Source organism: Cucurbita moschata, unplaced genomic scaffold (genome assembly GCF_002738365.1).
Source record: "Cucurbita moschata cultivar Rifu unplaced genomic scaffold, Cmos_1.0 Cmo_Scf00009, whole genome shotgun sequence".
In the NCBI taxonomy this organism is placed as follows: Eukaryota; Viridiplantae; Streptophyta; class Magnoliopsida; order Cucurbitales; family Cucurbitaceae; genus Cucurbita; species Cucurbita moschata.
The window spans coordinates 3,785,024-3,800,312 of record NW_019268525.1 but is presented as its reverse complement, the minus strand read 5'-3'; the positions used below and the strand labels follow the sequence as shown (position 1 = coordinate 3,800,312).

General features: G+C 38.0%; 3 protein-coding genes across 4 annotated transcripts; all 3 read right to left on the bottom strand.

Moving 5' to 3' along the window:
• Positions 1–937: 937 nt before the first annotated feature.
• Positions 938–6,141, bottom strand: LOC111447452 (calmodulin-interacting protein 111-like). 2 transcript variants are annotated; one of them, XM_023086626.1, is made up of 17 exons: positions 5,526–6,141; positions 5,207–5,328; positions 5,028–5,116; positions 4,896–4,925; positions 4,700–4,796; positions 4,468–4,510; positions 4,270–4,370; positions 3,888–3,952; positions 3,309–3,805; positions 3,150–3,237; positions 2,939–3,064; positions 2,290–2,858; positions 2,039–2,177; positions 1,886–1,954; positions 1,753–1,786; positions 1,634–1,722; positions 938–1,310 (listed from the first exon to the last, which is right to left on the bottom strand). In XM_023086626.1, the coding sequence occupies exons 1-17, from the start codon at positions 5,741–5,743 to the stop codon at positions 1,197–1,199; spliced, it is 2,490 nt and encodes an 829-aa protein (XP_022942394.1). In that variant the 5' UTR covers positions 5,744–6,141; the 3' UTR covers positions 938–1,196. The 2 variants fall into 2 exon arrangements, with proteins under 2 accessions (XP_022942394.1, XP_022942393.1); XM_023086625.1 differs by having other exon boundaries at positions 1,634–1,786.
• Positions 6,142–6,250: 109 nt separating this feature from the next.
• On the bottom strand, positions 6,251–10,401 carry LOC111447453 (calcium-dependent protein kinase 1-like). Its single transcript, XM_023086627.1, has 8 exons — positions 9,717–10,401; positions 9,378–9,521; positions 8,202–8,354; positions 7,864–7,979; positions 7,517–7,684; positions 7,276–7,403; positions 7,100–7,199; positions 6,251–6,665 (listed from the first exon to the last, which is right to left on the bottom strand). The coding sequence occupies exons 1-8, from the start codon at positions 10,399–10,401 to the stop codon at positions 6,582–6,584; spliced, it is 1,578 nt and encodes a 525-aa protein (XP_022942395.1). The 3' UTR covers positions 6,251–6,581.
• A 752-nt stretch (positions 10,402–11,153) lies between these two features.
• On the bottom strand, positions 11,154–11,953 carry LOC111447454 (disease resistance response protein 206-like). Its single transcript, XM_023086628.1, has one exon. The coding sequence runs from the start codon at positions 11,754–11,756 to the stop codon at positions 11,187–11,189; it is 570 nt and encodes a 189-aa protein (XP_022942396.1). The 5' UTR covers positions 11,757–11,953; the 3' UTR covers positions 11,154–11,186.
• Positions 11,954–15,289: the final 3,336 nt, after the last annotated feature.

Here is a 15,289-nt window from a genome sequence, read left to right as displayed (position 1 = left end):
AAAAAAAAAAAAAAAAAAAAAAAAAAAAAAAAAAAAAAAAAAAAAAAAAAAAAAAAAAAAAAGTAGCCGAAAAATGAAAGAAAAAGCATCCCCACTTAATTAATAAATGTAACTATTTAAACCTCAACTGATTTTGACGTCTAAATAAATGTCATTCTATTTTATTTTTAAAACCCCTTTAATTCCATAATATATTATAATTATAAATAAATTGTTCTATGTTTCAATTTTTATTTAATTAAAAAAGATAACTTTTTTTTGTTTAATATTATTGATAAAATTATTTATTAGGTTATTTTTTTTGCGTTAATCAAATTTAAATATATAAATTTTTATATTTTTTATTATTAGGTGAATTCAATAATATTATCAAGTTGGTATATAAAAGACTTTAAACTCACTGTTGAAAAAATAATTTCAGTGCCATAATTCTTATTTATCCTTTAATTAAAGTTTGTAGAAAACTGATATTTACATTTTTATTTCCTTTTATAATATATACCTATAGTTTTAGGGTTTACTTTATCATACTTTTTAGCCTTTTTTTTTTTTTAATTATAAACTCCTTTTGTCTTATTTGGAGAATTAATAAAACCATTCTTTTATTATATTCCCACGATAAGTGGGATTCTCTTATCTAAAAATAATAATAATAATAATAAATAATTAATAATTAGTTACAAACTTAACAAATAACAAATAAGAAAAAGAGGATCGACACTTTTACTCGTTCACCTCTTCAACTCGGTAACACAATTCTATTATCCGACGATTTCTAAAAAGCATTTATTCTTGAATCATAGAATACTATCGGTCTCACAATTCCATTGCTTGAACCTATTTATTCTTTATCCTGAAGTTATTGGTCTCTCTGAATTTTAGTCGAGAATATATAGCGTTGAAATAGTGGCAATGAGGGGAAGAAAGGAAGTAAAAAGAAACAATTTGATACAAAATATATAAAGATAAGGAAGTCAGAACCAAAAAGAAAAAACAAAAAAGAGGGTTGGTTTGCTGTGATTCCAGCACCAGCCGATTGAAAGAGAAACTAGTTGGGTATGTAATTCCCAGAGCAGAGCCCCATAGAAATGGAACAAATCAAAGCTTTCCTCATATTTACACAAACAAAGCTTCCTCACATGGAAATAAGAGAGCCCTAAGAGTTGCAGCAAATCATAGCCATTCATGGCCTAACCTCACAGGAAATAAGACAACTGTTGCTTCTTTCTTGATCCTCCTTCCCCATATTGCTCATTCCATTGCTTCAATTCACTCATCATTGTTCCTTCTGCTGCAAAACTGGCTGCAACCTGCAACCCAACAACTTGTACAATGACATTCATATCCTTGTTGTTGTTCGGGAGTCGTGGACTTGTGGGAGTGACACAAAAGGCAATCAAACAACGAGGAAGCAAAGAAACGGATTTTGGTGGAGTTGGGAAGAGATTATGTGAGATCCCACATCAGTTGGGGAGGAGAACGAAGCATTCTTTATAAGGGTGTGGAAACCTCCCCTAGCAGACGCGTTTTAAAAACCTCGAGGGAAAGACCAAAGAGGACAATATCCTCTGCTAGCGGTAGGCTTGGGGGTAAATAAAAGTGGCAGAACAACAAGGAGATGTTTTGTATTTACCTGATTCTTTGCTTGTTTGAAGTCCTCCATGTTTAGTGCTCTGAGAGTGATTACTCTTTCTTCTTTGCCATCTCCTGCTGCATCTCCTGTTGCATTCCCAGCTGCTGCATCCCCTGCTGCTGCATTCTGTGCCTCAGCACTTTTTTTTTTCTCCTTCAAAGCAAAAGAGATGAACAGGGAAATGAAGTATCTTACTTGAATACAAAGCAAATAAAAGGATACAAATATGGCTACTGATTCCCTCACACTTACCATATCCTTTAGTCTTTCTTGCTGGATTAGTTCCCGAACGGGTCGATAAGCAGCCGTCATGCAGAAGTTCTGGTTTCAAAAGAAGTTCCGAGTGAAGAAACGAGTAACAGGATTTGGTCCTTAAGAAGTAAATAGTAAGTTATGATAGCAAACCTTGAGATCACTTCCACTATATCCTTCTGTCATTGTTGCAAGCTCCTTCATGTCTAGTCCTTCTTCCACCTTTTCCTTCGCCAAGAGAGCTCTCAATATATTTTCTCTACTTTCAGGTGTTGGCAACCCCACCATTATTCTGTTCATAAAAATTATAAGGTTGATCCGAAAAAAACATCTGAACATATAAGATATGCATAGCAGAGGGTCCATCGAGCGTTGTTTGTGAGTGCATTTAGAACCACAAGTACCTTCTCTCGAACCGCCGAATGATGGCTTCATCGAGGTCAAATGGCCTATTTGTTGCTGCAAGAACGAGCACACGCTCCCCTGAATTTGTCAAGAGTCCATCCCAATGAGCCATGAACTCATTCTTTATCTTTCTCATTGCCTCATGCTCACCGACTCTCGTTCGCTGCCCGAGCATACTATCAACCTCATCTACAAATATGATGGTGGGAGAGACTTTGGCTGCCAATGTGAATAAAGCTCGAACATTCTTCTCGTCTTCTCCAAACCATTTGGAGGTTATGGTAGACATTGATACATTAATGAAGCTTGCTCCGGCTTCTTTGGCTATGGCCTTGGCCAACATAGTCTTTCCAGTTCCAGGAGGTCCAAACAACAATATGCCTCTGCAAGGCTTCAAAAGCCCTCCGAGAAATAAATCTGGCCTTCGAAGGGGAAGCATTACGAGTTCCTGAAGAGAATCTTTTATCTCGTCCATGGCACCGATATCAGAAAATGTAACGCCAATCTCGTTCGCTGGTATAACCTCTGGCCTAATGCGTTTCTCGAACTCATTGTCTGGTGGAACTTCCTATGTGACATTTGATCATAATACAAACATCAGTAATGAAATTCTCAGAGCCAACAGAACAATTAAAAGTGGAGACCTACAGGGGCTTTTGCAGCTGGAGCAGTAGCCTCTCCATCAGTTTTCGCCACGGCTGCAGGCGCTGCTTCACTTTTGTTTTCAGGAGCTGCGGTACCAGCTTTTGCTTCGGGTTTCACCGCCCCCGACTCCTAGAGATAACAAATTAAAGCTCTCAATAATCTTGTTCCATCGTTCTCAAGGTTGAAATAAAATGGTCAGAACTAAAATATGAACCTTTGAAGCTTCAGTTTGTGCTTCAAGCTGTACAGTGTTTTTGCCATTGGATTTTCCTGATTGGAATATGTTCAATCCATGGGACAAACTGCTCCATGACCAAACCTATGAGTACTTATAACCGACGATGGGAACTCAAACACGAAGGACTAATCTTACCTCTTGCTCGAGATGATCAGTTTTCCATTTCTGTATTCGGGATCCTTGTTGTTCATTAGATGATAAGAAATTGCAGACATCACAATCTCCTCTATGTAGTTGCTGAGAACCATGGTATCAGCAACACAGATCGAGTCGAGATCATCACAGTCAAGATCGTTCGCTGAAAGAACTTCTATTACATGGTTTCTGTTATCCTGAACCTTGATCTTCTTCATATCCTCTTCCAATTGAGACTTCCAACTGACATGCTGAGATTCATCTTCAGGCGGCTTGATCTCGATATTATATGGAAAAAGAGCAGAGAGCCTATCATCCACCCCGATATAATCATTGCTTGAATCGATAGTACGGGAACCAAGAACCAAAATGGTGCCTGACAGCTTTTGTAGCATTTTCTGGAACAAGTTATATACCCTATTTGACTTGGATAAGAACCTATCTACGTCACGAAGATATAAAACAATGGGACTCGCTTTCGATACATATAGAAGAACCTGCAAATAAATAAAAGTTGTGTTCTGACCAAAGTTCTAATAAATTTCAGTTGAATCAATGAAGAATGCTACTCATTATTACCTTATACAGACACTGTATAAGAAGTTTCTCCTCAAAAGGCCATCTGGTCATGAGCTTAAGGGGAGCTACAAACAATTAAACTTCAACTAAGTCAAGAAATCAGTGAAAAAAACAATCAAAAGCAGAGTCTGGCTTCAAGCTCGAAAAGAATCACAAAGCATCTTCAGCAACCAACGAGTAGTTTTAACGTTATGCACGATAAAAAAAAAACAGTTATGGTTGCTGATAATCTGTGCATTTCTTCAAACAACAATCTCACTCATCGTTGAGCTCGACCGAAATGGAAGGAAATTTAGAAATCATGAGACAGGTACTCGGACACTTTGTTTGAATATGTTATGTTCACCAATCATTCATATGAAGATTTGAAAGGCAGGCAGACCTGGCTTCTCAACATTGCCTTGTGTTGCAAGGTTATTAATGTTAGCAGCAGCAGAGGCGTTTCTTCGAAGTTTCGGGAGACTGGAAGATCCTTCCTTTCCCCTGCAAATTCAAACAAAATATGTATATATTTTCATTTAATCTCAACAATGCTTTTCTTAACGACAGAATCGAGACTTAAATAAGTTAGGCAGCATACCGTGATGCAAGTTCCACACCACTACTTTGCCTTCGTAATGAACCTGCAACACAATGAACACGAACTCGTGTTGATTAGCCTAAGATCGAAAACGTGAAGAAAAACAATATTTCCAAAAGAAAAAACTCTAAACATGATTCATATCATAATGTTTCAAGCTAAATTTGAAGGATCCAATGATTAGGAACTTCATCCATCATTATAGTTTAAAAGTTTTAAGCTAAAAACCAACCTATTTTTTGTTGTTCCCTGGGTTGAAGGATTGAAAATGATCCAAATAAGCCAGACAATCTCTCCAATGTTGACTCTGAAGTGGAGCGTCTAAAACACTAATATGATCATTCAAAAAAAGGATCAGAAATTTCATTGCACTTAAAAACATCAAGAAAGATCACATCTTTTTAAGTTTAGAACAGCCTTACAGATACCTGAACGGTGGTGCCATATTTGCTCTGAATCTGAACCCAACACAAACAAGTGAATAATTCCAGAGAAGAAGAAGAAGAAGAAGAAGACAAGCAAACCCACCAAACTTGCACGAGAGAATTCAGAAATTTCACCTTTAGGGAAAAGGCAGTTATATCTAAAAGCAACAGTTTGGCCTCGAAGTAGTGAGCCAATGCCTTTGCAAGCATTTGCTGGTAAAGTTCTTCAAGAAAGGAACAAAGTACACACAAAGATGACAAGTTTTGAATGAATAGAAAAGGTTTGAATAATATTAAGGTAAATCAGATCAGACCTGTAGGTCCAGAGAGTAAGATGGCTCGACTTGCAGGGGAGAGGTTTCGAGTAAACTTAGAAACTTCAGCATGTTTCAAATGGACATATGCAGCACTTGTCAATACAACTCGTGTCTGTTCACTGTCGTGATCACAATGCAAAATTCCAACCAAACAATAATACAACTTATTTCATGCCAAAGAAGTAAGCGTGATAATAAAGCCACATGTTCAAATTTTCACTTTGAATTTATTGTTTAACATTCCTTATAGACGTAAGTGCATGCATGCAATATGAGAATAAGAATGAGCAATAGAGAGAGGGAAAGAAAAGGGTACCTGAGATAGTAAGGGAATTGATCAAAAGTGACTTTGCTTTCACGACCATCAACAATGAGTTTAAGGATTTCGTGTTCCAATTTATCAGCAGTGATAACGTTGGACGACGAATTACAGGACGACCATTTGGTGACGCTCTGTCCGGTGGCCAAACCCAGCCCCACACCCACTCCCACGCCGACACTCAACGCTGACACCAACAAACCCTTCTGCTCCATTATCAAACCAAAACAAAACCAGCCCTTTTCCAACGCCACAATATGGGAACAGACGCACCGATTGTTTCTCCTTGTACTTCAAGGCGGAACCCGATCTGATCTGAGGAGGAGATTTGTCTCGTGGGTGTGTTTCTGGGTTTGCAGTTTTTTAAGGCATATACCTCGGACTGCGAGCCTTTTTTTGTGGTGGTTACATGGTACTGTGTCTGAATCGGGTACCCGGTTTTTCCTTTTTTTTCGGAGTGACACTCACACGCGCCCTGCCTCACCTTTCCTGTCTTTCCTGTCTTTCCTGTCTCCCTTTCTCTCGAAGTTTGCTCCCAAATGCGAGCCATGGAAGGACGGTGTACATAAATTAGAACCTGCGGATGGACTAAAATAAAATCCACAATTTTGGATTGTCTGTCACACCCTTCAAGGGTTGCAGTATTGTCAATCTCTGTTTTTGAACATTTTCTTATAATAGCTTTGAAACGTTTATAATCGATCAAGATCAAAGCAATCAGATCAGAGCATAAGAACAGGTTCTTTATTTTTTTTCAACAACAATAACAGTGTGGCCTTTTTCAAGCTCACTGATAAAACAAAACTAAAGATGAGTACATTTTTCTCTTCCTCTCTGGTCATTTGGTGGATTTACAGACTGACATTACATTTTCATTCTAAAGAACATTACATTCCTAGGAGACTTATCTACCCAAGCATATTGATATTCTTATACACTCAAATCTCAGAATAACACACACAAAAAGGCTCAGAATAGTTGAAGTTTCCTGTAAACAAAACTTCAACCCTAATGGAACAGACAACACAGCCAAAAGAATGAAGAAACTCAGCTTCATTTTTGCCGTCTGGTTGTGGTCAACTCCGGGTTTCCTTTCCTCATCATTTCAACGAATTCGTCGTAGTTTATTCGTCCATCCTGGTGTAAATCAACCAGAAAATTTTCATTAGCAAGAGAACAAAACATCATGCCAGAATTTTGATGTTCTTTGGAACTAGACTATGGTCTGAAACAAGTTTCTAGGACCATTTTCGTCTTCTATGGAGTCTTCGTACATGCTGTTCTACAGAAAGATTGAGCTTACCCTCATGTGAAGAAGTTGCATTAACTGAATTGAGCAATTAAGGAAATGCTGATGGAAAATTATAACCTTACTTGAACAGAATCTGTTCTATAGGTTGTACCTCAATGCTGATGGAAAATGAAGTAATGGAAAACTACCAAAGTCACATACACAATTTTCTTCACATTTTATACACCTATTTATGTTGGTATGACTTTGCTAGAGAGAAATTGATAGTCGAAAACCGATGCACTTGAGGAAGTAACTAAAAGGAAGAATAGAATTGTACATTATCCGTGTCAACTTCTGCGATAATCTCCTTTATTGTTTTTTCATCACCCATATTGTACTTCTTGAGGGCAGACTCCAACTCCTCCATTGTGATATACCTACGGTATATGTATCAGAACAGCGGATCAAGTCCAAAGCCAAAATCATAGACTAAAATAAAACAGCAAAGATTACCCGCTTTTGTCTTCGTCGAAGTACTCAAAAGCTTTGAATAAGTGATCCTCTCTATCGACTCTGTTAATGTGCATAGTAGCTGTAATAAACTCGATGTAGTCGATTGTTCCATTTCCATCCACATCAGCCTGAAAAGCACAAATAGTTTTGTCATTGATGAAGTGACAGAAAATGTTTTCTGCAAGTTCAAATACAAATAGAGAGAAGAAAGGCATAACAAAGGGGAAGAAAGTAAAATTACTGCTTCCATCAGCTGCCTAACTTCAGTCTCGGAAAGCTTTGTACCCAGTTTCGGAAGACCAGCCTTCAACTCCTCGAAAGTGATAGTTCCACTATTATCGGTATCCATTGACTTGAACATCTCCTTTAATCCCACAATTTCTTCTTCTGAAAGATTTTCAGCAATCACCTACAGAAAATGAAGTAACATTTTAAGATATGTACTTAAAGCAAGTACAAACACTTCGTTTTAATTGACTTTTCAGCTCTGGTTATGGAGACCTCCACCTTCATCAGTTTTTCTCATAAAAATTGTTCAGAGGAAAATTAGACACTTTTTAAGTGATGTTATGATGGAGATTCTCCCACCTTTAGAGCTACTTTCTTGAGTTTGTTCATTGCTCTGAACTGTTTCATTCTAGTCAAAACAGCAATATCAAGAGGCTTGTCAGGTGCTTCCCCATCTTCTTTCATCCATGGATGATCTGCACGTTATAACATACGAATATCAGTCGACGGGCAGCATAAAAGAACGTTAATGAAAAATTCCTGTGATTATTCATTGCCTCACCAAACTGCAACTACATTATCATTACTTCAGTTTTATTTGCAGGGGCAATGTGGCTAAAATTTCTGGTAGACAATTTTCATCATAGAATGTGTAATCATTTCTGTTAGCATGATCTGTCTTGGAGATGGAAACTTACTTAGAGCTTCAAAGGGGGATAATCGCTCTTTAGGATCGGACTGCAACAGCTTCCGAATCAGATCTTTGGCACCACTGGATATGGAAGGCCAAGGATCCGATGAGAAATCAATATGTCCCCGAAGAATAGCATCAAAAATACCTTGATCATTCTCTGAACATGAAAAGAATTTTAAAAAAGAAATGAGGATCTAAAACCACGAGTTATTTCAAGAAGAAAAGAGCTCTTAGATCGAAGAGAAACTTATTTACAAATGAAAACAGATAAATTTCCAGCAATATAATATAATAAAGAAAATAAATACTGATTAACTAAAAAGGAAATAACCAATACTCCCCCGTTTGAAGATATCATTTCCAACTTGTTAATCATGAGATGCCTCTTTGTTAACACATAAACAATTTGCTCTGTCGTAGGAGGGCAGAAAATGCATATTACTCCCACGTCATTTTTCTTCTTTATGAAATGTTCATCAACCTCAATATAATTTGTTCTATCATGAAGGATTTGATTATGGAAATTGTTGCATCATCCGAGAGAATTTCAATTCTTCCAATATCACTTTATCCATATACTCTCACAAATCGTATGGACTAAGTCCCTAAACTCAACTTCAACACTACTTCTAACCACTATAGCTTGTTATTTGCTTTGCAAGGTAACTAGATTCCCTCCAACAAAGGAACACGAACCAGAAGGCAGCAATGGTGGTGGTCAGCAACAAAGACAACAACAAGCTCATATGCAGACACCCCCACAAATCTGTGTAAAAAACTAGAACGAAGAATGTGAATCTGTGAATGAAGGCCGTGATTTCATGGAGCCCAAGGAGACACAAACTTGTCTGAGGGTGGTATTGGGTAAAAGCAGACGGCTGGAGGCAGCAACCGTTAGGTTTAAGGTTGGTTTTTTAGGATTTCTCAACATAAGAGATAACATTTTAGGAGAAGAAATGGGTTCTTAAATAGAAGGAACACCCATTTACAAAAAAGGGAATAAATTTCAAGCAATGTCCTACAATAAACACTGATTAACTACAAAGAAAATGATCAATAGCATGTTATATTACATATTGTACTATCAGGATTAGATTGAGAAACCAAATCTTTGTTCAAATGACATAATCACAAAAAATGAATTGACTTTGAGACTTGATAAAGAGACATAGAGAGGAACCTGCCCAGAAAGGAGGAACTCCACTGAGTAGAATGTATAGTATAACTCCAGCACTCCAACTATCAGCCTCGGGTCCATAACTTCGACGAAGAACTTCTGGAGCTACATAGTATGCACTTCCAACTAGATCTTTAAAAACGTCACCTGTATCCTAACAAGCAAAATTGTCATAAACAAATCCCCACCTATGATTTTCAACATGTCCAACTCACCAATAGCTCCCCACCCTAAACAGTTAAAGCAGCTTAAAATATCCAATTAACACACTCAGGAAGCTGATTTGAGAGAAAAAAGGATAAAAAGAACAAAAAAAAACAGAGCAAAAGGATTCACACAGACCTGGTTTGAAGAACACAGAAAGCCCAAAATCCGTAGCCTTGAGAGGCGAATTCTCATCAGTACTCAAAAACAAGAAGTTCTCCGGTTTCAAGTCCCTATGCATAACTCCCATGGAGTGACAATTATGAACGACCGTCACAATCTGCCGGCAAAGCGAGGCCGCAGTGGATTCAGAGTAGTGTCCCTTAGCAATAATACGATCGAACAATTCACCGCCGGCGCAGAGCTCCATAATCAAATTGACATAATGGCGGTCTTCGTAGACTTCTTTCAGTTCAACAATGTGGGGGTGCCCGGTGAGATGGTGCATAATCTGAACCTCCCGGCGGATATCTTCAACATCATCCTGACTGATCAATTTTCTAGTGGCGATTGATTTGCAGGCAAACTCGTGCTTCGTTTCCTTGTGTGTGACTAAGTAAGTGACACCAAATTGGCCGCGACCTAGCTCGCGGCCAAAGGAGTAAACCGACCGGACGTCGGAAAAGGACCGACCAAGAACCCGGCCAACTGCGGGCGGCGCAGATGATGACGAAATTTGTTTGGGAAGGGGTGGAGGCGGAGAAGGGTCGGAATTGGGTGGGAGGACTTTGACGACACCGTTTGAGGGAGGGCGGTGGTCGGACTGATCGAGGGGGTTGCCGGCGAAGATTTGGCGGGCCGGCAGACCACTGCAGTTGCCCATTTCTTAAGGAGTCAAATGGGAGTCAGATTGGAGCATCCGAGAGGTGAGGAATTGACGAAATCTCTACCGGAATGGAGAGACTTTGAGGTGATGGATGAGAAGTGAAATGACGTTAATGGGCTTCGTTTTATCCGTCTTCGAGTCAGCTGTCGTACGGTACTGTTTATACACCAAGGCCCCGCCATCCAAATAATTATTCTCTACCATATTTTATTTTCAAAATCTAATTATTTTTGGTATTAATAAGATTTCAAATAAAATCAATAAATTTTGCTCAAATTATCTCTTTCAGACACGACATGTTCTTATACTTGGAAAAGTTGCAAAAATCTTGTCTCAATTTTGTTGCAGGTTGGCACATGTGGTTCCTACTCACGTGTTCGAGAGTTAGCCGAATTGATTTTAATAATGGGTCAACAGGTGTAGCGTGCATGAAGACGTATATCATACTCTTGTTAACTTATTTTATCAATACCGTTTACACTAATCTAAAAAATTGGAGTTAATATCCAAGTAAGTAGTACATCAAAGCTCCTAAACAAATTTTAATTTGTTATACATACGTGTAGCATGTTATCCACGTGATTAGGAGCTTAGTTTAATATAATAAAAGTACGTGACTGATATGATTTAAATTATTATAATCGCGAATGGACGGTTTAGGGTTTAGGTTTACGACAAAAACGACATAATATTATTATTATTATTTTTTTTTTTTTGAAAACATGACCCAACAAAAACGACAAAACAGAAACTCGAAATCGACGGTTCTTAACAAATCAGCATCACCAGCATTCATACAGTTTAATATCCGCCCTAAGCCTAAAATAAACCTCTCCTTCAAACGAATCCGTGGACAGAGTCGCAATCCCTCTCGCCATGAAGAAATCCCCCGTCCCGCCGATCACCGACACATCTCTCGTCTTGTTCATCAGCGGATCCGCGCCCGCAAAGTTCAGGCTCCCTCTGTGCTCCGTCGAGTTGAACACAAACGAGAATCCAAGCCACGCCGTGAAGATCTCCTTCCTATCGTAAATGTAGAACCCCTGCGCCCGCCCTACCGCCGGCGAGTGCAAGTTGTTGTCCATCGTGATTGGATCGTCAAACACCACCATGTCGCCGAAGTGGTTCTGTCCGGCCAGAATCGTGGTGTTTCCCCACGCCGGTGCTCCGACGATGGCGGCAGTGGCGTTCTCCGCGTTTTCGCCGTTGTAGATAATGTCGTGGAAGTAAAACACCAGGTGGCGGCAGGGGCGGCGGGGGCCGTGGGAGCGGGATTTTGCGGCGGCGGAGAATGCGAATAAGAAGATGAGGAGGAGGAAGAGGAGATTGGTAATCGGAGATTTGCGAGACATTGTGTTGGAAGATCTAGGGCACAGTTTTTTAAAATGGAGCGGATTCCGGTGGGTGTTATATAGGAGGAGGAGCAGAGAGGTAATATGTTGACATCATTAATTACGCTTAGATATAATTTGATATTAGCAAAGCCTAATTTTGATTAGTTTGACTCGTATGAATTATAAATTGAATTATTTATTTAGGTTGAAAATTGATTTAATAAATTAAGTTTAAAAGGAAAGATGTTGAACTACTTCTAAAGTGGTGAGGTTCGTAAGTCTTTTCAAAGAATTAAAAAATAGAAAGATAAAGAAAGAAAAGGGTGAGAATGAAATTCAAAGCAAATTATTAACAAGAAATAATGTAATGGGGAAGTTGGTCACTCTATCTTATTTTATCTGCACCAAATTGGTGGGTGAACAAAACCCACCAACTGTTTGTCATAGCTTTATTAATATATTTGAAGTCAATTAAAAAAAAAGTTTTAAGTGTTTAATTTGTAATCTCTCCAAAATTTTTATGATGTATGAAACGATCAAAACGATTGCATGCTACGACCATCTATCAACAACGACCACTATGAATGGAGCTCTACTATTTTATTTGTCCGAGATGGACTTAGTTTATGGTTGGATCATAAATAAGTTTTTCATTAGAGGATTGATGGTACTTAAACGGGTAAGATGAAATTGCATGGTAAAAGATTGATTTATTGTAATAATTATATCAATGAACACAAGGTGTCTTACCGTAGATTTTGTAATGGAGTAACCTATAAGTTAAAATTGATTAATTAAAAAGTTCTATGAATTAATTTATAAGTTATAAATGAAAATTGATTAATTAAAAAGTTCTATGAATTAATGGAGCTTATAATTAGTAGATTTTTAAGGACTCATAAAAAAAAAAGATCGAACTTAATTGAAAAAAATTTAAATAAATATTTAATAATTAGATGTATTAAAGAGAAAAAAATATATATTTATTGTATTGAATACATTAAATATCAAAACAATACATGTATATCGTACCAATAGAGATAGTATTATTTGATTATAAACTCATGATAATTCACGATGTGAGACTTCATCATCTAACACCTCCTCTCGAACAATGTACGTCTCCCCTTAATCGAGGCTCGACTTCTTTTCTTTTAGAGTCCTTTGTTCGACATTTGAAGATTTACTAATCTATTGGGACGACTAACTTTAGGGCATGACTTTGAAAGCTCTCATGACTTTGCTCTGATCAATGGAGATAGTATTATTTGATTATAAATCCATGACCATTTACTAAATTAGTCAAGTTCGGACTCACTTCTGATCAAGCCAAACGTTGCTTTGATATCGGGTGTTTGGCCAACGAGATACAGATCGCAGCTTTTCAGCTCCTGCACCGTCTCCATTGCCTCTGCAGAACTTTTTACGGTTTCCTCTACATATGTGATGGAATTGTCCTTGCCCACGTTGTGCTTGAATTCAACAACACATCATCATCCTGAGAAGCTAGCTTGGCAGAAGAATCATTATTGCAAAGGTCTGGTCATTTAAAACCTGCAGAATCAAACAAATATGCAACTCAGATCTCCAGGAAAAGTTGATAAGTGAAAGTAGAGAAGCAATAAGCTCCACCAAACATTTTGTGTTCATTAGAAATCCTAAACGTGAGAGCCTCACCAACAGGTACTTCACAAAGAATGGACACGAGAAAGGTGCCGCAGAATTTTCACAAACAGGCCGTAACTATAACTAAAACTAGAAGACCCCAGGACTGTGCTCCTTGAATTGTGGCTACATTACTCTTCAATCCACTTCATACAAAGTAAAGAGGCAGGAATAGACAAGATACAGGATCCTCTATTTCGTCTACAAAAGCGCCTACTAATGGCCCATCCTTCCGAACTAATACTCCAACAACAAAAGCTCCAAACATAGCATGTATCCCAATAAAATCTGTAACCAATCCAGCAGCAAGGACGATAGCTAATGTAGCGCATATGTAGATCAAACGTACCGGCTCCACATTGAAAACATTGTTAGGAATCATGACTCTCTACAATGGTATAATATTATCCACTTTGAGCATAAGCTCTCGTGCTTTGCTTTCGGCTTCCCCAAATGGCCTCATACTAATTGAGATAGTATTTAGAATCCAGGCAGCTACGTCGTTCACTGCTGCAGCAGACATAGCCATCCTGCCAACATCAGTGGTTAGAAGTTTAAGCTCGGCAAGGATACGAGCTAGGACGGGAAATGCTGTTATTGAAAGTGCAACTCCCATGAATATGAGAAATACAGAAGCATTTACACCTTTGGATATGGCTCTTTGGAGGACAAATGATGATCCAATTCCTAGAGCAAAGGGAAGGCTGATTCCAGTAACAGCAATGCCAAGGGCCTTCTTTCCTAGAGCGAACGAAAGAAGACTTTGTTATCTTTGGACTTTCCCTTTCGAGCTTCCCCTCAAAGTTTTTAAAATGCATCTCTTAGGAAAAGGTTTCAACACTCTTATAAAGAATGTTTCGTTCTCCTCCCCAACCAACGTGGGATCTCACAATATATAGATGTAAAAATATTTTAATCCAATAGACAAAAGTCACGAATCAAACACTTTTAGCCTCAAAAGAACGAACAGACTTACAATAATTTCTCCGATCACTCGTGGCTGTTTTAATGGCCTCAGAAGAAAAGCAAGGCCACGAGTAACGAATAAGTATGAGTACCAAACATATCTGTAGAATGACAAGAGGCAGAGCAAAATCAAGAGGATTATCGCCCTGGAAAATTCCATTTGATGTTGCTTTCATTGGACATGGATATTTGGTCACTGCCGTAGTATTCAAAGCCATGCTGTCCCCCAAAAATTTACAAAGAACAGCTTACTTTAATCTCAGTTCCTAATCAAAATAGAATACGCAGAGTGAAATTCTTGTAGAGGACCTAGAACTGTACATCATAAATTTTGTTAGTATTAGACCTTAGAAAGAAAGGGGGGGAAAACAGAGCCAAATCTTGTAGAGGAATCGCATATGTTCCGTCTCAAAGATCCATCAAGAGACTACATAATCATGCAGCCGCACAAATGAAGAGTAGAATTAAAAACACAACAAAAATCCAGAACCAAACATCAGAAATCGATCAAATAATAAACCCTACAAAAAATGTGTCGACGAAAAACAAAATCACCAGATTCGAACAAAATTAGAAAGTGAAATCACAAGGAACAGAGAAGAAGATTGAATAACCATGAGCATTTCCGAACTAGAACGCAAGAGAAAAAGATCGAAACCAGACTTTCTTCCTTCTTCTTCTTCGGCTTGGTTTCTGCGCCACAATAACATCGGAATAACGATCTTACGCCGCTGTTCTCTCAATCAAAACAACTCTCACGAAGCTAAGGATTAAAAGAAAATTAGATAAACGCCATTGAACTACCAGCCATGCAGTCTCCAAGTTCTACAAATTACCTACTCTTTTCAATGATCAAATTATATATGTATATATATATATAAAACTCATAATTATTTTTTAAAACAATAAATGTAAAAAAA